This window comes from Megalopta genalis, unplaced genomic scaffold, assembly GCF_051020955.1.
Source record: "Megalopta genalis isolate 19385.01 unplaced genomic scaffold, iyMegGena1_principal scaffold0292, whole genome shotgun sequence".
NCBI classification, from domain to species: domain Eukaryota; kingdom Metazoa; phylum Arthropoda; class Insecta; order Hymenoptera; family Halictidae; genus Megalopta; species Megalopta genalis.
In genome coordinates, this window is record NW_027476361.1 from 105738 (window position 1) to 130921 (window position 25184).

Below are 25184 nucleotides of genomic sequence, written 5' to 3' on the forward strand. Positions count from 1 at the left end.
TATCTCTTATAATTTACTACCATTATCTTCAGAACAAAAATTGTAATTTAATTATGATTTACAATAAATACAAGTATCCAATACATTCGAATATACTGTAATTCGAATATACCGTGTCGAATATACTGAATATACTGTAATTATCAGACTGCAGACTTTTATGCATTTATGGCAAAAATGTGTCACACTGTTTTCGACTTATCAAAACTATTCCAAGAAACAATTTATTTTTACACAATGTAGATATTTCTTACAACCGTGTTGGAAAATTGATATTTTGCATAAAGATCCGCAGTTTAGTAATTACAATTATATGAAAACTCGATAAAAATTATAATAACTCCTTGACAAGATAATTTAAGAGGCTTGTCTTAAATAGAACACCCTGTATAACTAGCGTTGACATTTCCAAAATATCACCGTAAACATTAACATGTTCAACTTTCTGAACAAACCCTCCTCAGGCCGTCGTAAAGAAGCAAGCTAACAATAAGTAAATAAAACCGCAGCGTTCATTCGACAGAAAAGTGTACTTTGCAAGTGCAGGGACGTACTCCTTGGAAAAAAGATCACACTCCCCGACGTTTGAGCTTGACACACAATGTAAAATTACCTTGTTCAACTTTCTCCTATTTACTACAGAAACAGCGGCTCTCTCGAAATACCATCGTTCCGACTATTGTACATACAATTTCATTCTCAGCCTCAGTCTAAGTCTCAGTCTAAGTCTCAGTCTCATTCTTAGCCCCATTCTCAGACTCACTCCCATTCACAGTCTTACACTCAGTCTTAATCTGAGTCCCATTCTCGGTTTCAGACCCATTCTCAGACCCATTCTCAGACCTATTCTCAATCCCATTCTCAGCCTCATTTTCAGCCCCATTCTCAGTCCCATTTTCAGTCTCATTCTCAGATTCATTCTTATTCTTATTCTCGCCCTCATCCTCATTTCCCGAAGCCAGTCCCCGCCCGTGCTGCTCTACGTCGGAATTCGGCACGCTCAGCACTATTGCGTTCCGGAAAAAAGTGCGTGAGCGGTGTCGTCACACCGAAAAATCGGTTTAAAAGCCAGCCAAATCGTCCAAGCATTCAGTTCGCTACGATTGTTCAACCGATTCTACATCGATGAATTCGTTAACAGCATGTCTGTGCGGTTTGTTGGTAGCTGCGATGGCAGTGCAAGCAATGCCAGCTGGCAAACTGGAGACCAAGATGGCCGAATCCTCGGCGATCAGTCCCAAGGATTTCCATTTGGAGGATGCGGGTGCTGAGAAGGACAGGCTGAAGAAGCAGGCGTCCTTCTGCGTGGAGATCCGTCCAGGTGCTCAAAATGGACAGCAGGTGTCTCAGGATGGGTCGCAGATGAAAATGCAGGGCCTGAGCGTGGTGCAACAATCGCAGGTGGCGCCAAAGATGCAGAGTTACAGCTTCCAGCAGGCCCCGCAGCCTGTGCAGTCTCTGGGAGTCTTCCAGGCTCCTCAGGTAGCAATTGCGTCGTGCTTTCTAATTTACCATGCTTCTCTCGACGCATAAATTCACTATGATCTGCATGTATCTTGATTTTGTGTTATTTCTTGAGAATCGTGAGAGATTTAAAGTTTTCGACAAAAGTTGTTCGTTTTTCGTAAGAGCTCTCATTTAGTAAATAATTCATCGATTGTTAATTTCGATCGATGAAAATGTACACGTAATTCTCCATTTTGTGTCATAAGTCTTTGTAATTATTTGTATAATTTAAAGGGAGAACTTATGCGTTCGAAGTTTTTTTTATCGCTTATGGTTACAGTAACACTTAATTTCTCGGTGATTCGAAGAATTTATTCGAAAAATTGATTCAAAGGATGTCTTCGAAACGTTATTCGAGAATTTATTCGAATCATTATTTGAATGTAACATAATTCGAATAAAACTTTACTCGAATCATTATTTGAAAGAAACTTTATTCGCGAATCATTATTTGAATAAAACTTTATTCAAATCATTATTTGAATTCGTTATTTGAATAAAGTTATATTTGAATAATTTATTCGAAAGATTAGTCGAATAAAATTTTATCCGTAAAATTTATTTTCAAACTGTACGAAAAAATATTCATAAAATTTATTCGAATTGTTCAAATGAAATTCTACTTGTATAATGTCCAACTCTGCTATTCCGCCATATCGTTGATTTCATCGCCACTGTGAATTCTGTTGGCGTAGTACCGATCTCCAAACTTCAACGCTAATTGATAGTTCTTAAAAATTCGTACCGACGGAGCTTGTGTGTGTTATGAAATAGTTTTCCATCCTCAGGCATACGTGGTGCCCCAGCAGTCGTTCGTGGTTCCCCAGCAGGTGGTGCCCCAACAGGTGGTTCCCCAGCAGGTGGTTCCCCAGCAGATGATGCACCAGCAGGTGGTCCCTTCGGTGTAGACTCTGCAGATCATCCAGCCATCTCAACCTTGCCCTCAGGAGTCGAAGGTGCAGATCGTAGAAAAAGGAGAGTCGAGGTCCCAGCACCGACTCCAGTCCCCGAAGTGGTCACTGTAAAGCCCCAGCCCCAGCCCGAGAGGATCGTGGAACCGCAGACTCAGGTGATCGAGACCATTAAGCTGGTCCCAGTGCCCCCAGTTTGCAAGGATAAACTGGTTGTCGTGCCCTCCAAGCCCATGGTGGTCGTTCCTGAGCCAACTATCGTCAAGGTGCCTCATTGCACTCATCAAAGCGAAGGGATGACCTGCAACTGCAATCAACAGGCGATAAGGGCTGCCGCCGTAGGACCTGTTGATCACATGCATCACATGCACATGAGGGCTCATACTCATCCCATGCACCTTGGCAAGATGATGACTGACTTTCGTTTCCTCAAGGACCCAAAAGCTTAGAGGTAGGTGAGGAAATGTGTTAAATGAGCATTATTTAGGGACTTCGGAGTGTTAACCAACGCGGGGGTGCTATTGAAATATGAATTCAGGCAATTTTATGAATCTAGGGAATTTCGGTTTCATGAATCGGTGGCTATCTTTCGGGGATTCACAGTAAAACAGGTTAGGGAAGTTTTTGTTTATTTGTTAACCTGGTTTTACGAGATTCACAATGTTGAATTCTGGGGGAAATTCTGTTTTATAATTGCATCAATGCAGAACAGAATTATTTGGAACTTAATTCAAATGGACGGGTTGACTTTTTTAGATCCAAGTTCAGGAATTGTGTGGTTATGTTTGTCAGTTTCCGGCACTCTGCATCGAGATTCCTTCAAGTTAGATGCTTGAGTAAATTGATAGTTCGTAGGGTTGAGAAGGAAAAATTTTCAATTCTGAGTCTAGCAGTTTGGGGAATTCTTGTTTTATGAATTGGTGGCTATCCACAGGGATTCGCAAAGTGGCAAACTAGAGAATTATTGGATTATAAATTCATAACAGTGCAGGTTACTTACGATATTAAATTCTAGGGGATTTTTTACTATGTAGAGCAGAATTGTTTGGACCCATATTCAAATGAAAAGTTGATTTCCTTTTTAGCTTCAGGTGTAAAAAATGTGAGGTTATGTTTAACAGTTTCAGACATTATAATATTGGGATTCCTTCGTGACAGAAGCTTAAGTAAATTAATGGTTTTTCAGCTTGAGATTTTTCAGTCCAGGAAATTTTGTGTTTCATAAATTACTGGCTTGTCTCTGGATATTCAGTGTGTGGCAAGCTATAGATTTGATTTATAAATAGAATGTTTGGGGACAGAGTGGTGGTCTAGTGAAAATGTTATTTTTATAAGTCCATCTATACAGTAAATATCTATTTTAATCTTTATTCAAACGAAAAGTTGATTTTTTAGCTCTGAATCTAGTAAATGTGAGGTTACGTTTGGATACTTTTGCAGCACGACGTATTTCTTACACTACAAAATTAAAATTTCTTCTCTTCTTTTATAAGATGTTTAATTAAACGCATGATTCATGGGGCTCGGGCAAAATCAAAAAATATTAAACGACCTTTCACGAATCCGTGGCAGTTTAAGGCTAGGGAATTATTGGTTTATGTGCTGGCAACAGCGCCTAGGGGATTCAAAATGTGGACTTTTAGCAATTCATGTGAAACAAAATAATTCAAAACTTTATTTCATTAATCCTGAGTGATTTTTATTGAAGTTTCTGGGATTATCAAATAATAATTATTAAGGATATTAAATAGACGGGGACATTAAAAGAGGGAATTAAATTAACATTGCAAAAATTCGTTATCCGATGCGAGAATAATAATTCCAACAATGTGTAGATTTATTTCAGCGAGCCTGGTGAAACTGCGAAATTTAATTTCGGCTCATTCTCTGTATCGCAGATGAGCAATACACGTTGGATTTTCTGATGACTCTACAGCGAACGCGATGACGATCGATCTGTAGGACTCTAAAAGTAGATTCCGATGTAATGCTTCTGTACGCTCTGCGAGATCAAATAAAATGAAAAATTTGATGATACAATCACGTTGTTCAGCCGGCTAATTAGCCAACAACTCCCTGTAATAAATTTCCTACGAGCTAATTTAATTCCCCATCGGAAGTTTCCTCACCAATATTTAAATCTTCGGTCCCTCTATTTATTTTAAATTACGCTTTTCGGTTCGGCGGCTTTTCACGTGAAATAATTACACGCCGTTTAATTTATCTCATTACGTTCATACTTGCTACAATTACGTCATTGATTAAACAACGAACAGCCGTACTTTTAATAATGACTCGAACATTTGATACGATTTTAACACACTTCCCGGCCATTAATTCTTTTCAGTTTCTATTCTCATCGTTGTTTAAATAATTTATTAAATGGAAGGTATCGCTATTACGAAATATTTAAACAATTTCGCAAAATTAAGCTAAAAAAGGTAGTAGGCTCCTATATATTTTGTGACTTTTATATAAATTAATTTCGAGCGATGGATAAGCATATAATTTTATAAATTTGGCATACTTTGGGCAGACTTGGCATACTTTTACACTGTCCGACACGATTTTTGGGTTCCTATAGCCACTATGAAATTCTTGTAGAGCTTCACTCCCTGAACAAGAATCCGTAAACCGAATTACTCCATCACCCTCAGTTTTTTAAATAAACGAACTTTTGTAAAAACCCAAAATTTTCGACAAAAATGAGGTATTGCAAGAGAAAAGTAAAAACGTTAGAAAGTTCTAATTGGTGTTGAAAGATAGAGGAGTTACCAACTCCAAATACTCTGGTGTGATTTTTTGTGTGAAATATAACACAGTTTGGTGATTATTATCCACAGAAATATGTAAAAAAAAACAGAACATTGAAGTACTAAACAAAATTCAAATATTATTTACGAAAAGTGGATGCCCCATTGGATCTCTCCATCGGTGTCGATTACGCGTAGTTTCGGCCCTGTCAGACAGAGAGAAGCGAGCAGCGAAGCTCATGGCGGCAAAACGTCGTGTACATGTTGCCGTCGAACATTTTCTCGATCTACTCGAAATGTATATCGTTCCGACGCTTTTACCGGGCCGTTTCTTCTTCAGAAATGTCTACAGAATCCGATCCTGGGTAGAGTTTTCGTGCCGAACAAAAAACTTTTCGTAAAAATACAAAAATATTGCGCAGAAACTGCTCACGTCGACACTTTTTTAAATTTTCACATTAATTTATTGTTATTTAGGACCAAAAACAATTAATAAATTGCATGCCATTATATTCGGGAAACTCTCCTCTATCTTTTAACACTAATTAGAACTTTCTAACGTTTTTACTTTTCATGCAATACCTCATTTTCGTCGAAAATTTTGGGTTCTTACAAAAGTTCGTTTATTTAAAAAACTGAGGGTGATGGAGCAATTCGGTTTTCGGATTCTTGTTCAGGGAGTGTCACAATCTTGTCGGACAGTGTAATTAGTGATATATAAATTGTGACAATTAATATCGTTTTTTAAAATCGTTTTACACTCTAAATTACATACACATAGCTTTACTATTAATATTATGGCATCGACATAAAAATATACGTCATTAAACGTGCAGCAACGCTTTTACGCTTTGAAAGATCTTCGAGAAACAGGTCTGTCAGTTAAAAATATTGGAAAAAATTATGGCATTGGCATTAGAACAATTCAACACATTCACATGATGCTACAAAAATGAATGCGCTTGGAAACAAAAATAAACGCGAACTTCAGCGAAGAAAAATAGTAAAGCTACATTATTACGATATACTAAATAAAAAATTATTATCATGGTTCGTACAAAGAGGGATACTAGGAGACCGTATAACCGATGCTCTTATATTAGACAAGGTGGCGGAATTAAGAGAAAATTTTCCGTCATATTCGGGATTTAAAGCGAGTCATGGGTGGTTAACGAGATTAAGAGACAACATGGCATACGCTTATCAAACATAGACAGGGAGAAAGCTAGTGTTGATCAGGATGCATCAAATGCTTTTATAATCGATTTTGAAAAGATGGTAGAGGAAGAAAATATAAGTTTGGAAAATGTTTACAATATGGACGAAGGTGGACTTGTATGGAAAGCACTTCCAACAAGAATACTGGCTAGAGAAGAACGTTCCCGGCGAGGTCGAACAGTGAACTGTTAGATCTACGGAGGTCGTAAGTCTCCGATTAAATCGTGTATGACACCGAGTCTGCGCGATTTCCTATGACTCTTTCGAGTGATACGGATGGTAAGTTGATAAAGAATGGTTTTAACATTGGCTGATATCAATAACACTATATTTTAACATAACATAACAATTTTTAACGCTAGGGTGACTAACTGTACTTGGCTTAGAATGAATTGAGTTGATGGTGAGACTATCGACGGAGTCTTAACCAAATTTTTTACGCGTTGATTTCTGGTTAGTATCTATCCGTTCGTTGTCTGTTTTGTTTTTTAAGAAGATTCGTTAGGGGCGTGAAGTTTTCAATGAGACACTCGGATTCAATGTTTTTTCAAGTTTTCCGGATCTAGAAAGAGAGGCAGTCGTTTTGATATATTTATATTATATATTTATATATTTATCACCTAATACAGTATCTGATCTGGAACCAATGGATCAAGGGATCATAGGAAAAACAAAAAGGTGACCGCCCCGAAGTAACAGTCACTTGCAGGTATGAATCGTACCTGCGAGTGAATCTCACGAAGAATCCGCGCGTCTCGAAGGTTGACCGTGGCGCAGGTAATAAGACTGGGGAAAAAGTGGGTAATTGGGTAATTGGTGTTGTGCAGAAGGTAAGGGGAATACGTGACGGTGAGAGAATTTTGGCGACCAGATGTAGGCAGCGTTGAAGGAAATATTACAGGCAGGAAATAACGGCTTTTCGGTATAATTAGATACTATTATTACGGTCGCTTATTTGTTTGTGGAAAGACGCTAGCAGTACAGATGGAGTCGTTTGGTAATTTTCGGAATCTATTGTATGGTAGGGACGGTGTTGGGTCGAGCGTTCGAGCCGCGTATGCTTTATTACTATCGATAGCTTCTATATACTTTTAACGCGGAACAACAAGTCTTAATGGACATGAGGCGAAAAAAGATAGAATTACAATTGGCTTATGTGCAAATGCGTTAAGCACACATAAGATTATGCCTATTGTAATTTATAAATATAAAAACCTAAGAGCTTTGAAACATGTACTTTCATTACCTTACAGGCAGGAAATAACGGCTTTTCGGATAATTAGATACTATTGTTAATTTTACTATTGGTAATTTTCGGAATCTATTGTATGCTTATGTCCCGACGGTGTTGGGTCGATCGGTCGAGTCGCGTATGCTTTATTAATATAGATAGCTTCTGTAATACTTTTAACGCGGAACAATTGTAGTTTCTAAGTTGATGATTTTTTCGAGCCGTCTTCTTTCCGGCAATAAAATCATTTCTGCATTTTCGAGTAATGCACGCCTCATCGGCAGCATTTTTTATAATAGGGTCATTAGCACGCACCGCTTCGGTCGCCCGTCCAGGCTTTCTTGCTACCTGCGGCACTGCGTGCTACGTCACTTTTACATCCCCTTTCATCGCGTCACTGGTCAATCAATTTCTATTCTTCGTTTCTTGTGTCATTGTGTCATTCAACAAAAAGTCTTAGTGGACATGGGGCGAAGAAAGATAGAATTACAATTGGCGTATGTGCAAATGCGTTAGGCACACATAGCATTATGCCTATTGTAATTTATAAATATAAAAAGCTAAGAGCTTTGAAACATGTACTTTCATTACCTGTAATTTTTAAATCGCAGTCAAATGCACGGATGGGTAGAACGTTATTTTCAGATTGATTTGAAAACCATTTCAAACCATCAGTAAAACAATATCAGGAGGAAAAACAAATATCGGAGAAAGTAAAATGATGTTAAATGATTGCGAAGCCTACAAAATTTCGCTACAAGAAGAGGAAGATTTTAAAATTATATATTTACCATCTAATACAGCATTTGTCCTGGAACCAATGGATCAAGGGATCATAGGAAAAATAAAAAGAAATTTCCGGCACAAGCTTTTGCGACTTGTTTTAACATATGATCAAGGAATAAATGAATTTTATGACGATTACACATTAAAAACCTGTATTGACATTTTATCGGATTCGTGGTTCAAAGTTACAACAAAGAACATAAAAAATGCATGGAATAAACTGCTACATAATAATAATCCTGCTGGCCCTTCAATTCAATCACACATGGGAGAGTTTGAACCTGATTGGCCAGAGATAATGAGTGCAATTACAGGAGAGCAATGCACCCTGATACATGCCACACAATTTTTATTAGACTGTGAGGAGGAAGAAAGAAGGAACGAAAACGAAAAAACAGAACTGCAAAATGAACCAAACAACCACAATAAATTACATGCGGCCCTTAAGTTATTGACATCTTACAGTAAAAGAGAACCACCTTACATACAACACCTTATGGAGGCATTAAAATTATATCTTTTGAGCAAGGATAAATTAAATAAGTAAGTACATACGTATTCATATACAATGGTAAAAATTTGCAGCCAATTTGAATATGAATTATTTACAAATTAATGTTTTTTTTTACATTATTTGTTATTAGAAAATAGAGGAAAAACACCACCTTGTTATAACGACGTATTTTATTTATTACGTAATTTACTAAAATAAAATGAATTACAGATTAAGTATCAAGTAAATAAATGTTGTTCAGTCTCATTGCAAGGCTGGAAATCTGTTTCGGTTTCCTTCCGTATTCAGGAAGAAGATCCGAAAGAACGAAATTATTTTATTGTGAAAAGGTGAAAGTTTTAGTATTTTAGGTGTACCCGGTGACTACGCGACGCATCCCGATTGCCATAGCCAGGGTGGTACCAGCGATCGCGAACTCTCTGACCACCCTTTGTACCTGCGAAAACTGTGACAGCAGCGCACCAATTTGCATCTGATCGATTGTACCAAACCATCGGAAAATAGCATTTAAAGCGACAAATTTGAATTTTTTGGGAGAATCAAATAAACATCATTGCCTAAACTTTTCACCATCGCACACCACGTGCATCTTGGCAGCGCATTACGCGCAACGTCTATCGTCTTTGATTCTATTGGCAACAGAAATATCTGTCCAAACTATATCACGTTTGGTCTCATTTGAATCAGAAATCCATCAGCAATATATTAAAAAAAAATCAGTATTAAAATGTTAAAATTAAAAAAAATCTATGTCATTGTATTATGAGCTGTCTTCCGGGAATTCGAGTCAAAGGAGCCGGGGCGCGTGCCGCAGCACACGTGTTCACCGACTCGCATAGCGAGAAAATCGATAAATTACAGGGTCGCGCAATATCTCGGTGTCAGAAGTGGCATACTTAAGTCGCGCCAGGAAGAGAGACACTACTATACATGTATATACGGTCTAAGGACGTAACGCCCACGCGACACAATCTCTCAATAAGAGCGCGGTCCCTAGATCGAGATGTTCGATCTCAATCCATAAAACCGCGGTGTCACCAGTCTGGCTCATAACGCGTCACGGCTGTCTGGCCTCGGAAAGCGACGGAGAGGCTCTTCGGAATCGAGCAGATAGCACCGTAGGACCGCTGTCAGCCGGCAAAGACCGAGCACCCGGCGATCTATCATCCGCGATCCTCTCCCGGGAACGATTGCTAAAGAGTTTCGAATGACGGCCGGCCATTTGCGATCGATGGCCCATCCACGCGCGAGCGCGATATCGGTTTTTCCACCTAGAATTAGTATCTGGCTACGTTCAACCCCCCGTTTGACTCGGCAGCCGTTCCTCCCCCCCCTCTCCATAAGAGACGAGAAGAATCCCGGGGGTTATAGGAAGAGGATTCTCGAGGTTCTAATCTCCTGATGGTCGGTCAGCTTAGCTTTTTACGGGGGCCGTATGAAAAATCTATCAGGGTTAAAGCGTCGCTGAATCATTGATCGCTTATGCACACCGGCGCGGCTTTATCGGATGGATTCTCCTGTGAGGAACCGTTTCCGAGCGGCGCGCCGATTTGAAAAATTCAGCCGCGTACCGGGCACTAATAGAGGACTTTTTGCAAGTTGACGAGCTATCCGAACCGGGTGCGCCCGTTAATTATTTTATGACGCGACGTCCACGGGATTCGCGGCGATGCTGGGGGAGGACTTAGGCTGTCTTCCCACTTGGAACCGTTTTATAGCCAATTTCAATCGACCGATTTCAATGAAATTTTCAGCGTGTACAGGGTGTTCCACGTAACCGTTGCCACGATTTTTTCCAGCATCTCCGGCGGTCTAACAAATAAACGTTTCGAACAAATGTTACTCGGTTTTTAGCCGGCTACGGATTGCGATATAAAAAGCTTCGGAAAGAAATATTTTACGTAAAGAAATCAAGGTCACTTTCATTTTTTTTTAAGTTGCACAAGACGAATTCGATGACCTGTTATACCACGACCTTCGGATGACCTTGACGTAACACAGTTTTCAATGACAACATATCACTTCGTTGATCGCATTTTTTGTGCGTCAAGGTTGTCCGTAGGACATGATGTAACATATCGTTGGATTCGTCTTGGCACAAGCTACAATGATATGAAGTAAAAGATATAAGATGCAATTTAAGAAAATGAAGGTGACCTTAATTTTTTGGAATAAAACACTTATTTCTGAAACTTTTTATACCGCATTATTCCGACTATTTTTTATTCATATTAACATTAGATTTACGGAACCCGTTAAAATGGCGTGTCACCAATTTTTTAATTTACGATTACGGCAAATGTTGCAATAACACTTGTTGAGAATCAGAATAAACGTCTTATTGTTACTTTTATAAACTCATTTAAAACAGCTGTTTTTTGTCTAAAAATCTAGTATTAAATAAATATTCCAAAATGTATAATCTTATCTACAAACATCAATTCATCGAACAGTAGTATAAATATTCAACAATAACATTTTTAATCGTCGTAAAATCGATGATAATATTATACCCTCTGAAAAGCGTTCCGTACGATAGGTACAGTAAATTCTCCTTAATTGATGCTCAGCTTAGAAACAAAAATGGACAATTTGGGAAGAAGAGATACAATTATTCGAGCTTTGCGGCTCGTTTTTATAGTTAACGATCGTCACCAGCTATAAAAGCGAGCCGCAAGGACACGAAAGCATTCTTTTTGGAAGAAAATTGCTGCTATATTTTTAGACATAATCATTTCAAATTTATATTTATTTATATGTAAAATAAAATTTGTATTCTAAAGATTTCTATGGAATTTTCAATGAAATAATCATCAATTATTAATGAATTGAAAATGAAATAAAAATTGAGACCATCTTCAACGAAAAATTTTAATTCTGACCAACGATGCCCTAAAATATTGGTAGCGGTTAGTTTTTAAAATCAATCGTACGTCAGCGGTGTCTGGCATTTTTCGAGCGTCATTTAAAAATGTTTATTGCTCCATGATATAGTAAAAAAATATACGGTTACGATCGCGAGAGTCTACAGAATCGTTCTACGAAAAATTCGTGCCTCTAGCGTCACAAGTTACACCGGGAAAAATTCTCAAACGCGATAATTTGTCTGCTGAAAAAGAAACTCATCTCCCAGCAATTCGAGTTTCAAACTGAAATCTTCGAAGAACCGACAACGAGATCGAGAAAAGATCGTCTCGCGACGTGTAAATGAAATCGGAATCTACGAGATAAAATTCATCGTCGGTTATCATCACGGCCGGAAGCGTGACCGCGGCCTAATAAGTGTCCTCGAGCGGGTGGTTTCGCTCACCTCTTGGAGCTCTGCGCGCCCATCGCGGCGATCACGGCCGATTGGCGGGAAATTCGAACGGGGTTCCAGCGCGTCCGCGGTGCGGCAACAGCAATCAACCGAATAATTTAAGGGTCCATCGAGATAACGGTAGGTTACGACGCGGATCGCGACTATATTTCCGTCATCGACGCGAACCTATCCGCTTAACGACCAGATTTCCCACGATGCGCAGCACGCACGCGTGCACAAATCGAGAGGACCGTTCGATACAGTCTTTTGTCCCACTGTCGCTGTTAAAATAACGTGATTCCGCGAAAGACACCGGGACAGGAGCGTAATAGAAACACTGATACCGAACCGGCCGCGGCCGGCCGATCGTCACCGATTTTACGATTTCCCGCTAGCTCCCATGGACCCCCGTGGACCCCCATGAAACCAATATGGCCGCCGGGAAATAATGGGACAGTAGGGCAGCTCTCTCGCGATACCCTGTGCGCATTTTATGCGAAATCAACTTTAAATTCATCGCGCCCCGCCAGCCGAGAATCATTCTCCCCGACGTGAAACAATTCGCTCGATTCCATTCGAAACGAGATTAGTTTTTTGGTTGATGCGCGCACCGGGACGAACATGAATTCTTCTGGAAATTTGGCGGTACGTCATGCGGCCAGAATATGCCGTGAAATATGATCGCCACGTATCTTTCTTTTAGAAAATTTTAACGTTTTCGTAGAATTTTTAGTCCGTTCTTCGATTTCCCAGGTTTTATTCGTCGATTGTTGTTTATGTATTTAATGTTGTTTTTATGTTGTATGGTTTTTAGTACGGTTTTTTGATGCAGCAATGGCTCGACGAGCATCACGGGTGATCAATTTTATAATTGTATGAAGTGATTGTTTAAACAATTTTTTATCTGGAGCGAGCGTATTTTTACGTTTGCAAGAAAATATTAATATTTCTTGTCCACGACAACATTGAGCTTAATACTAATTTTTAAGCAATTTTTAAGAATTTTTTGGAAAAAAACACGAGACTCTGACCTTTTTTTATAGAAAAATTTTTCGAGTTGGAGTAACTTACTAAAAATTGTTCCGGGTATTCAATTTTATAATCATTAATATCTGATGTTTGTTTAAACTGTTTAATTCTAGGAAAATACGTAGCAAAATATATTTAATGATAATAACAACCTTGAGGAAAACACTAATTTTTTAAAGATTTTCGAAACAACATGAGAAGTTGACGATTTTTTAAATTAGCAACTAAAGCATTCGAATAATTTTCATTAATTAAATGATTTAATTTTCAATAATAATAATAATTATATAACTATAAACAATTTTCGTTAATTTAATTCAATAATTTTGTTAAATACAATTTAATTTTGTCCAATAAGTGTTAATAAATTATTTAAAAAATGGCATTTTAGAAATCGTTTTCGGTAAAATTATTATATTATTATATTTCATTTTATTATAAATTCCATTTTATTATTATAATTAACTTAACGTCCGACTTTGTTTCACGGGCCTGTCAAAGGGGAAATTTAGAAAATTTTTAAGATTTTGTGAAATATGTTCGTAGTCGCTAGAAGCTACAACGTAGTCACATTTAAACAAAATCCGAAACAGTACTCCGAACGGTGTCCGTTTTCGCGTGAGTAGACCCGAATTTATGGTTGCGTCTGATCGTTACATCGAAAATATCTGCGGATGCCAAGGATTAACCGTAGCAGGTAATAAATCAGAAAAGCGTTTTGTCTCGTAGGAAGCAGAAAGAAATGAGGGACTCGACGAAAACTCGCCACCGACTCTACTTTTGGCAAACGACTGCGGGCGATATATAATACTGTAAAATACTAAAATGTATAAGGGAGAATAACGTTTTCACGAAAATACTGCTTCCCACGGATAGATCGATATTGTCTACAATTCATCATCGGGAGGACAAGCGCAATACAAATTGAATCATTCGGAAATCTTAATCGTTTCTCAATGGTTAATTTTGAAAATAGTGTTTTTTTTATTTTGAAAAATTTAATTTATTATTTATATAACATTAATAATTATAATTATACATTTATTATTTAGATAATGATAAGTTATGTACATGTTAAAAATTTCACTGAAATCGGTTGACCTTCGTACGAGCTGTAAATAATTAATGATCGCAAAAATCGCAGTTTTGTTCCGACCTTTTACACTTTTGATCAATAAGTATGAGAAATTTGCAATTTTTACAATCTTTTAACGCTTGTAACTTACCATTGCGTTAAACGATTTCAATGAAATTTTCAGCATGCGTATAACTTACCGAGATCTACAAGACGCATTTTTTACATTTTCGTTAGATTTCATAATATAAACATCCTTTTTTATTATTAAATAATTAACTTTCATATTTCAAAAGAAGTATTCGAAATTTATAGATTTTGTCATTATTAATAAATATAATTAACTAATGATATATATTGAAATTATTAATAAATATTTTATTAAACATTCATTAATTAAATATCTCGAAGTTCGAAAAATCGGCAAAATTAGCCCAAAAGTGATCAAAAATAGCTTGCTCAGATAAGAAAGTTAAACAACGAGAGTTTTTTACTTCGTTTTGTCATTCCAAGTATGTAATAGCAAAATTGTAACATTATCTATTATACAGGTCCCTCTATGATCTAAAAAAAAATTCAAATCGTCTACTCTAATTTTAAAAAAGTTAAAATAGCACCTTGAAAAGTGTTCGAATATCAGTGGGAGTCACTGTATACATATAGCTGATGGCCGGCCTCGGCGACCAAGGGTTGTATTCGCGAGGCATTTTCATGCCCGGCATCTTTTTCGCCGGCATTGTTCGTCCTTGACGAATACGAGGTTCTCTGTTCTTCAGCAAGGGCGAAATGAACAGTCCTCCGAAGCATTGGCGGATTAATGCGTACTGGTGCCCGAGGCGCGATACAAAATTGAGATCCCCAATACGCTATGACACGCTATGACAAATAGAGCGATTATTAAAAAAAAGTTTTATTTGAAAATAAAAACTTTATTTATGGCATAGAGAAATTAATTTCAATAACAGCTTTTCGGGACTTTTGCTAGTGCACAGTCGAATGCATGTGTAGATTTCAGCTAGCGACTTGCGTTCATTTGTCGCATATGCATTGCATTTATATCATTTTACCACATGAAATAATATCACGTCGTTCGTTTCAACAGACAGCTGTTATATTATGTACAAAAAAAACAAAATACTACTAATTTATCAATATGTAATTTAATCAAAATAATACATGTTTGCTGGCTTTAAATGGACTTACATCATTTTCATAATTAGTCAATTGTAATAATCATTTAATTTCAGTTATGAAATTTTAAATATCATTTGAAATATATTTTCTATTAATCCATATAATTTTGTTTATTAATAATAACAATAAATAAAATAGGAGTCTCGTTTCTTATTTTGAACGTCAAACATATTTATACATTGTTAAACTTAAAATAAGATATTGTTTTTATTTATTTACCGTAAATAACCAGACCCTGTTTAGTCCCGGTAGGTTCTGCTTTCCCTTGCAAATCATAATTTTCATCAAGGCTCGGTGCGAGCCTGTTTACAATGGTTCCTTCATTGACTCATTTGCACTGGCTCGGCCTAATCCGCCGCTTCTCTTTTTTTTTTTAATTTAACCGAACGAGCCAATCCTTGCAAAATCCGTATGACACGACCGGTCATCGCAGGTACATGTGCTTACCTGATAGCCGGCAGCGGTGGCTAATGGTTTTCCACGGGAGACGTTTTCATACCTGGCGCATCTTTTCCGGTAGTATCCTTTTGTCATTGTTCGTCCTTGCTGATTAGGACGTTCTGTCCTTTAGCAAGGACAGTATAAATAGCCTGCCGATGTCAACGGAAACACTCATTCTGTGATCAGTGCAGCAACAATCAGCAATCAGCAAACAGCAGTGATCAGTGCGAAGACTTCGGCGAATTTTCTCAGTTAATTTTCCCAGTGAAGCATAGTGACAATTTTTTAGTGAACTAAAATGGCATGGTACGTACATTTTTGCTATATTTTTCCGCGAACATTCTTCAGTCACTTGTTTTGACTAATGTTTTCCGTGTGTCGGGTATAAGAAAGAACAATTTATTTTTACGAATTTAAGTATTTATAAATAAAATATATTTTTCATCGAGACACGAATCAACCTCTAGTTTGGCCGGATACGGAGAATTCTCCCTAATTGACGCTCGGATAGTGCACGAAGATGGACAAGTCGGGAAGAGGGGATACGATTATTCAAATTTTTGTAAATTGAAATCTTGAAAATTATAACATTTAAATACTAGATAATTTAAAAAATGTACATTTAGAAATCGGAGAACTTAAAAATCGTGAATTTGTAAATCAAAGAATTTAGAGATTGAAATCTTAAAAATTAGATCATATAGAAATCAGCTAACTTCGAAATTGTAAATCAAAGAATTTAGAGATTGAAATCTTAAAAATTAGATCATATAGAAATCAGCTAACTTCGAAATTGTAAATTTATAAATCAGAGAATTTAAAAACCGTCAATTTGAAAATCGGACGATTCAGAAATTGGAATCTTAAAAATCAGAAAGTACAGAAACCAGATAATTTCGAAATTATGAATTTAGAAGTATGCGCATTGAAACATCGTGCCATTCGAAACGGTTGGATCGAGAAATTGCAAGTTTCTCGGAACGGAAAAATGTGTTTAATCCTGGCGTATAAATATTTCCAATTTATTCGCTTATAAAAACGAGTCGTCTACAAAGTTGTCGATTCACCGATAACTATAAAAACGAGCCGCGAGGCTCGAGTAATCGTGTCTCCTCTTCCCAGATTGTCCATTTCTGTGCGTAATCCGAGCGTCAGTTAGGGAGACATTACTGTATCTCCAAACGTTTCTGCAAACTTGATTCGATTAAAGCTTCCGTCGTTTAATATACCGTTTAATATTACTATACCACACGCCATCAGAAGCTGCAAGATACGTGCATACTAATTAATTGTTTCTTTTCGTTCAGTTCCAGAACCACAACTGAATCCTGCATTCAGTGGGGCTCCATAAATGGTGGAGAAATCGAGTTCGAGTCTCTGACGGAGAATACTTTGGAGGGAGCATTAGAAGTAATAAGGAAAAGCTTTTTCCCCAACGAGAGCATCTGCAAAGGCATAAATCTGTTATCGGATCCTTGTAGCGTCAAAGCGCTCGAGGAGGTGTGTTTGGCAGTTACTAGAGACGGTGTCAGCCTTGTCGCAATCGAAGTCAAGACTCAGAAAGTTGTTGGTGTCGTTCTCAATAAAATTAAGAAAATAAAAAGAGATGAAATTGACCCGCGGTGGTTGTGGGGGCAACCACCGTACGATCGACTTCCCCCGATCATCAGGCATCCTCCTGAAATGACTTGGCTTGAGAGCTTCAGAGAAGATTGTGAACATCACACGGCCAATGCCTACCTAGATTTGATGATTGCTATAAACGACCAGATAAATTTATTCGAATATTATGATGTTGATTGTATTATGGAGTGTATGTTCCTGGCTACGCTGCCGGAGATGCAGCATCAAAATATTGGCGAGAGCTTAGTGTGCTTGTCCGTGGATGTTGCCAATGCGCTGGGTAGTGGAGAAGATGTGAAAGTACCATTAGCCGATACTGGAGGTGATAGTATAATCCGTCATTACCTGGGCGTACCGAAGTTAGTGACTGCCGTCATGACTTGCAATTACGCGCAGATCATCGCGAGGAGGTGCCGCTTTAAGGTCTTTAAAAGGATCAATTACAGGAACTTTGGCTGGGATAACGTACCGTTCCGCGAGAGAATCGGGGATGAGCATCGTGACTTCACTGTAGTAGTCAAGAAAATAAAGAACTTGTACGATTCTTAAAGAAGATATCGCGATATCAAGAAAATTATATTTTATTTAGTATTTACGTGTGTTTAGCACGATTACGATAATATAATTTTGACCGAAGATGTCAATTATTATCCTCGAAATTATCTTTGGAATTATTAATTTTGAACTTATCATCTTCGAAATTGTTATCTTCGACATTGTGATCATCTTCGAAATTATTATCTTCGAAATTATTATCTTCGAAGTGATCCTAGAAATAATTATCTTTTAAATTGTTATCCTAGAAATTATTATCTTTGAAATTGTTATTCTATAAAGTGTTATCTCCGAAATTGTTATCTTTGGAAATATAGATCTCGAAATTATTATCCTTGAAATTATTATCCTTGAAATTATTATCCTTCAAATTATTATCTTTAGAATTATCATCGAAATGATTAAAATAACACCAATTGACCAAAATATATTCGCTATGCATTGCTATTGGAATCTCGTCGATTTATCAATCGACTTATCAATGAAAAGTGTAGAAATAAAACAATGAAATTTATACTTTTCTGCCTGGTTACTCGTCGTTTAAGCCACTTCATGAAGGAACGGAGATCAGGCACTCGCGCATTTGCATCAACATTTGCATTGTTGCGGCGCAACGCCGACGTAAAATAAATAAAGCAAATCGCCGAGAATTCCGGAATTCATAAAGTTCGCACGGAATCGCAGTTATTCTTTTCTGATTATTATTCATGGTCGTGATGAATAAGTCGCGTCCGTTCCTTCGGAACCAACATCTTTTTCTGTGAAATATCAGCGGAACGATGCCGCCGTAGAAACAAATTGGAAATATTTATACGCCGGGATTAAACACATTCTTCCTTTCCGAGAAACTTGCAGTTTCTCGATCCAGCCGTTTTGAAAGGTACGATGTTTCAATGTGCATACTTCTAAATTCACAATTTCGAAATTATCTGGTTTCTGTAGTTTCCGATTTTTAAGATTTCAATTTCTGAATTGTCCGATTTATAAATTCACGATTTTTAAGTCTTCTGATATCTAAATTAACAACTTTGAAATCATTTGGTTTCTAAATTTCCTGATTTTTAAGATTTCAATTTATAAATTCTTCGATTTTTATGTTATTTGATTTTTAAGATTGCAATTTATAAATTCTTTGATTTTTAAATTCACGATTTTTATGTCATTTGATTTTTAAATTTAGAATTTTGAAGTCATCTGATTCCTAAATGTTTTAATTTTTGAGATTCCGATTTCTAAATTCTTCGATTTTCGAATTTGTAATTTTTAATTTTTCAGATTATGGTACCTAAATGTTTCGATTTTTGAAATGCGATATCTTGATTGTTATTTCGGAACAGTTTGTATTCCAATCGGCGATCTATGGATTATTGTAGAGTGGTTTAAACGACGCCGTTATTAACACTGTCCGGAGGTTTGTCGTTTTCACGTTCGAACTAGCCAGCGGTTAATCGAACCTTGGTAATGTCCCGCGTACACGCGGAATTAGAAACGTATAATTCCAATCCAATTCGCCTGCCACGTTGAATTTCATTTACACCGGCGCGACGGCGGTTTTGGTGCGTCCGATTTGATTAGCAGTAACAATTCGGTTGACTGCAGTTTGTTTAGACGATTTAGATTCAATGGATTCAATCCGCGAAGCCGTTCCAAAGGGAAACCGAACGGTTCGCACGATTAGCACTTTTCTTTTCGTTATTAGCTATTGTGATTATCTTGTGTTATTATCCACAGCTTGGTTGTGTTAAATACAAATTGTCTACGTCGATCGCGACATACAAATACAAACTCTATAATATGACCGAATTTGGCTTCCGATGATTCCACCATTTTGCATTTGAATAATGATGTTTCGTCATAAATTTATAAAATTCTATTGCCATTATTAACAATTGATCTTACTTTTCGTAGATTATTATTAAAAGAACAGGATTTGGAACGACTTTATCGCCTAATAAATGCTCTGTGACGAAAGCTAACCCAAAATCGACAATTACTGTTTAGCAACGTACGCTTTCAAAATATGCAAATATCATAATTATACAAAGTTCTCGCTATTAATAATTGTGGCTTGTTAACAATTGTTGTTGTGATAAAATTGTTCGTAATTCATTGTAAATATATTGTCAACAATTGTTGCTGTAATAAAATTGTTCATAATTCATTGTAAATATAATGTTAATAATTTGTATCATTTGTCGTAGACAAATGTATACAAATTCTTGAGCAATTAATAAATTCTCAGTCTGCTTCATTGATAACAAATTTTGCAGTATGTTTTCAATTTCTTTAAAAATAAATATTGACGCAACGATAAAGAAATGTTCAGAATTTTATGAATATAATACGATGATAAATAAAAAGGGAAGTTTGTAAATACGGATATGTAGTTACAATAGAGGAATAATCAAAGTGGTGCACACATCCGATTGACTGCTGCGTTCTCACTGTAATTTCCGATCCGCGTCGCGATCTAGTGGATTAACAGAAGCTTGCGGTCTCGTGTTAAAACGGATATTAACAGACTGCAACTAAAATAATCAATTAAACCCCTTTAACAGAATTGCATGCAGACGTGAATCCTATTAGCGGCTTTGCTCAGCCTCTAATACATTCGTTATGTAACAGAGTTGCAATCATTGTAGAGAGGATAGCGAATTACATGTTTTTGAAAATCCATTGCTTGAATTTTGAATAATTTCCGTACACAGAAAATGGCATCAAATGGTATAAAATAGCATAAAATTGCCTAAAATTGCATAAAATGGGATAAAGTAGCATAAAATGGTGTAAAATGGCAGAAAATGGCAAGGAAAGCTAGTAGATCACTGTTTTTGGTCCCAATGGAAAGAGGAGACTTCATTCTATCAGATCATAGTCATTTCAATCGCTATGAAAAGTTTAAATTATGAGAGAAATGTGAATTTGAAAATAACCAAAAAATTACCATCTCTACTTAGAATGGGGGGTCTTAAAGATACAAAGGCACTAATACTGAATAATCCAAACGGCGCGGAAGCTAAGATTTCACCCTTTGAAATGTATCTAAGGACACCATTTTATAGTTTTTTTTGTTAACAAAGTTACGATATTTTGAATTTCAGGATTTCATTCGGAAGAGAATCCAAGGTGCTATACGATGGCAAACAAAAATCATAGATCAATATTTTCGGGCTCATTCGAAAGGGGAGACTTCGTTCGTTAAAATAATTGTGAACTAAACAATTTTTTGAACCACTCAGACGTATGCGAATATGAGAAATCGACAAGACGGAAACATTTGTATTTACAGTGCAGGGTATTAACGAAATAAAATTTATTAAACAGAAGAATTAAGATGCTACGAAACTGGAAACTTGGACTTTTAAAATGAGTCGAAGAACACAACCCTAAAAAATGTTCGCCTAGAATTCCACGACCTCAGAAATCACACTAACCTTGGACACTTTTTTTCAAAACTGCCATGAATTGGCAACAAAATATCGCAGATCAATGTTCTTGGACTCGTTGGAAAGGGAATACTTCGTTCCACAGAATCACGGTGATTTCGTACGCCGGAGAAACGTTTCGAACATATTAGAAGCACGCGAATTTGAAAAACGACCAACAATGTTCCATTTTCGCTTATCGCTCGAGTTCCATCGAACCATTTTTCGTTTCGTGCGATTTATGGTGTAGTGCCGGCAGTGCACAGAGCCAAAAATATTCGCGCCGAATCGGAAATGTGATTATCATGTTCGCGCGACCCCCAGCCGCCGAAATTCAATTGGTCCAGCAAGTTTCGGTTGATCCAGCAAATCAGAACTTGGTGAAATATCGTTGGCGCACTTGTAACAATGACACGGAGTCACTAGAGCTTCAGATGATAGCGATTAGGGCAAATTTCGCAGGAGTTAGACGATTACGCTAGTTCTGGCTTGTCGTCGACGGATAATAAAACGGATAATAAGAGCACGCGTCGCGACGGATAATTTACGATTTTTCGATGATTTTTAGCGCTGGTTGACAAGAATCACCGGTACGAATGTCGGACAATTTTATTTCATAATTTTAATTGCTCCTGGACAAAATATTCTCCTTTTTATTTTCTGCACTGTGAAACTGCCCCTTTAACAACGACATCCTGATGTTATTCTATTTTCTTGTATATTCATCAAATTTATCAGATATTAAAATAATGTGTATAATAAAACGTGAACTCTTTATCCCCTTTTCCTATTTTCTTTTAGAGCGGAACAGCCCTTTTTTAATTGCGATATGTAGATGTTACCTTATTTTTTTATATGTTTAAAAAAAATGATATTAAATTATATGTTATTAAGGAATTTTCAATAAAAGCAAAATGTCGAAAAATTTTCAGAGTTGTTCAATACTGTTGATAATCAAATTTCATCAATTTATTTTGTCAATTGATTATACAAAAACTTGAAATATACAAGCGAATATTTACGCTAATTTTACGCACAAAATTCTCGACATATGTAAATAACAATCTCAATCGCCTCTCACTTCTCATTCATCATCCGATCATTGAATACATTGATCACGCATCATTCGTTTCCGCATTTATACTAATTATACAATTTTAATAAAAATAATCCCGAAAATATTAAATAAATAATTAAAAATTATTTCAATTATTTTTTTCATTCTTAACACACTTAATACATAGCTTTCTTATTATTAAATAAATGAATTTCCTTATATATCAGGTATGGAATTGTTATGTGTACAGTAAATTCTCCCTAATTGATGCTCAGCTTAGAAACAAAAATAGATAATTTGGGAAGAGAAGATACGATTAAGCGAGCCTTGCAACTGGTTTTTATAGTTGCTGACAATCGGTATCTATAAAAAGGAGCTGCAAGGCTCGAATAACCGTATCTCCTTTTTCCAAATTGCCCATTTTTCTTTAGAAGCCGAAAGAAAATTGGGAAGAATTTAATATACAATGTACTATGAATGTATATGGAAACGTGGAAATATCTAAAAAATATGGGTGATACGAACAATGTTTTAAAACGAATATTATAAGATATCGATGATCAGATTCGATGCTTTGTACATGCTATTCTACAAAACTATTTGTTTATACTATTCGTTATTTCTCGATATAATCATCGATTTTTCAAGTTCCATCGTATAGATATTAATCAGTGAGGTATGTAAACACTTTTACAATACAATTCGAAAAGTCGTCGACTAGAACAACCGTGCCTGGGTTAAGATTCGTTCTCGATGATCGCAAAGGATCGCATCTTAATGTCGATATTTACATCGATTTTTAAGTGAAAAAGAAAGAACTTTTATCATTAAATATATATATAATAATATAATGCGTGCCATAAACTCGAGGACCGGTCGTAAAAGTATCAAAGTCGAGATCCTGGGTCTGGCCCCTTGAAAGTCCTTATAATTTTACAACCGGTCCTAAGAACCGACCGTTCATGTCACGTATTTGGGTATGCTAGAATTTCTGATTTTAATTTCTGCTTGCCCCCTCCCCCATCGGACAATGTTCTGCCCATCATCAGCACGGCATTCTAGTCTATTGATTACGGGTGAATAATGGTGGGGGAGATTAACCAAGAAATTCTTATTTGTATTCTCTTCGATCGTGAATGGCCGTAACGGTACCTTAAGGGGTGAACGTTTCCTCTGCCCAATCCGCTGGAAGGTCCGCGGACTGTACGCATTCTTGTAAATGAACAAGAAAACAATGTACGCAACAATCTACGTTTTCTTGGCTAATGACCGTGGCCGGCCGCTCGGTCTCCCGTGCAATTTACCGTACGGTGCAGTAAATCCACCCTAATTGACGCTCAGATTGTGCACGAATTCTGTTTACACAGCTATACATATATCGATTTACCAGTGAAATTCATGATGTTCGAAATAAAAATCGAGCCGTCGAAAAACTTTCGGTGTTGTTAATTATAATTGTTCAATATTGTTGATAATCATATTTTATCGATTTATAATAGTAAATACTATAAATTATAACAATAGTAAATTCTAGCCGGACTACATAGCTTATGTGTTAATTTTATAGTAATTAATACGAATGTTAATTTCAGCAATGCTAATGCGAAAATTGACAGCAATTTCAATTTCGATGATATTAAATAATATGTTATTAAGGAATTTTCAATAAAAACAAAATGTCAAAGAAATTTCAGAATTGTTGTATACTGTTGATAATCAAATTTCATAAATTTATATTGTCAATTGATTATACAAAAGATTAAAATATACACGCGAATATTTACGCTAATTTCACGCTCAAAATTCTATATATGTAAATAACAATTTCAATCGCCTCTCACTTCTCATTCATCATCCGATCATCGAATACATTGATTTTCACTGCTCACGCATCATTCGATTCCGCAGTTATACCAATTATACAATTTTAATAAAAATAACCCCGAAAATATTAAATAAATAATTAAAAATTATTTCAATTATTTTTTTCATTCTTGATACATTAAATACATAGCTTTCTTATTATTAAATAAATGAATTTCCTTATATATCAAGTATGGAATTGTTATGTGTACAGTAAATTCTCCCTAATTGATGCTCAGCCTTAGAAACAAAAATGGACAATTTGGGAAGAGGAGATACAATTATTCGAGCTTTGCGGTTCGTTTTTATAGTTAACGATTGCCACCAACTATAAAAACGAGCCGCGAGGCAACGAAAGCATTCTTTTTGAAAGAAAATTGCTGCTATATTTTTAGACATAATCATTTCAAATTTATATTTATTTATATGTAAAATAAAATTTGTATTCTAAAGATTTCTATGGAATTTCCAATGAAATAATCATCAATTATTAATTAATTGATAATGAAACAAAAATTGAGACAATCTTCAACGAAAAATTTTAATTCTGACCAACGATGCCCTAAAATATTGGTAGCGAAATATATTTCTTGAAATGAGGGACTCGACGAAAACTCGCCTGCGACTCGACTTTTGGTGAACAGATGCGGACGATATATAATACTGTAAAATACTAAAATGTATAAGGGAGAGTAACGTTTT

At 36.4% G+C, this 25184-nt stretch overlaps 2 protein-coding genes across 2 annotated transcripts in view; one reads left to right on the forward strand and one right to left on the reverse strand.

Moving 5' to 3' along the window:
* Positions 1-1153: 1153 nt before the first annotated feature.
* Positions 1154-2425, forward strand: LOC143263021 (uncharacterized). The gene is made up of 2 exons (XM_076528323.1): positions 1154-1482; positions 2295-2425. Exons 1-2 carry the CDS (start codon positions 1171-1173, stop codon positions 2412-2414), a joined length of 432 nt encoding a protein of 143 aa, XP_076384438.1. The 5' UTR covers positions 1154-1170; the 3' UTR covers positions 2415-2425.
* Positions 2426-3147: 722 nt separating this feature from the next.
* The window catches only part of LOC143263020 (uncharacterized), a 55019-nt gene continuing 32982 nt past the window's right edge, over positions 3148-25184 (reverse strand). The window contains exon 3 of the mRNA XM_076528322.1: positions 3148-3220. Within this exon, the coding sequence (XP_076384437.1) occupies positions 3148-3220 (73 nt within the window). The remainder of the gene's footprint in view (positions 3221-25184) is intronic.

Bases quoted from the DNA above. Each gene is read 5' to 3' on its own strand.
- LOC143263021 (XM_076528323.1), top strand. From the start codon at position 1,171: ATGGCAGTGCAAGCAATGCCAGCTGGCAAACTGGAGACCAAGATGGCC. The intron at 1,483-2,294 runs GTAGCAATTGCG...TTCCATCCTCAG, and splicing joins GAGTCTTCCAGGCTCCTCAG to GCATACGTGGTGCCCCAGCA.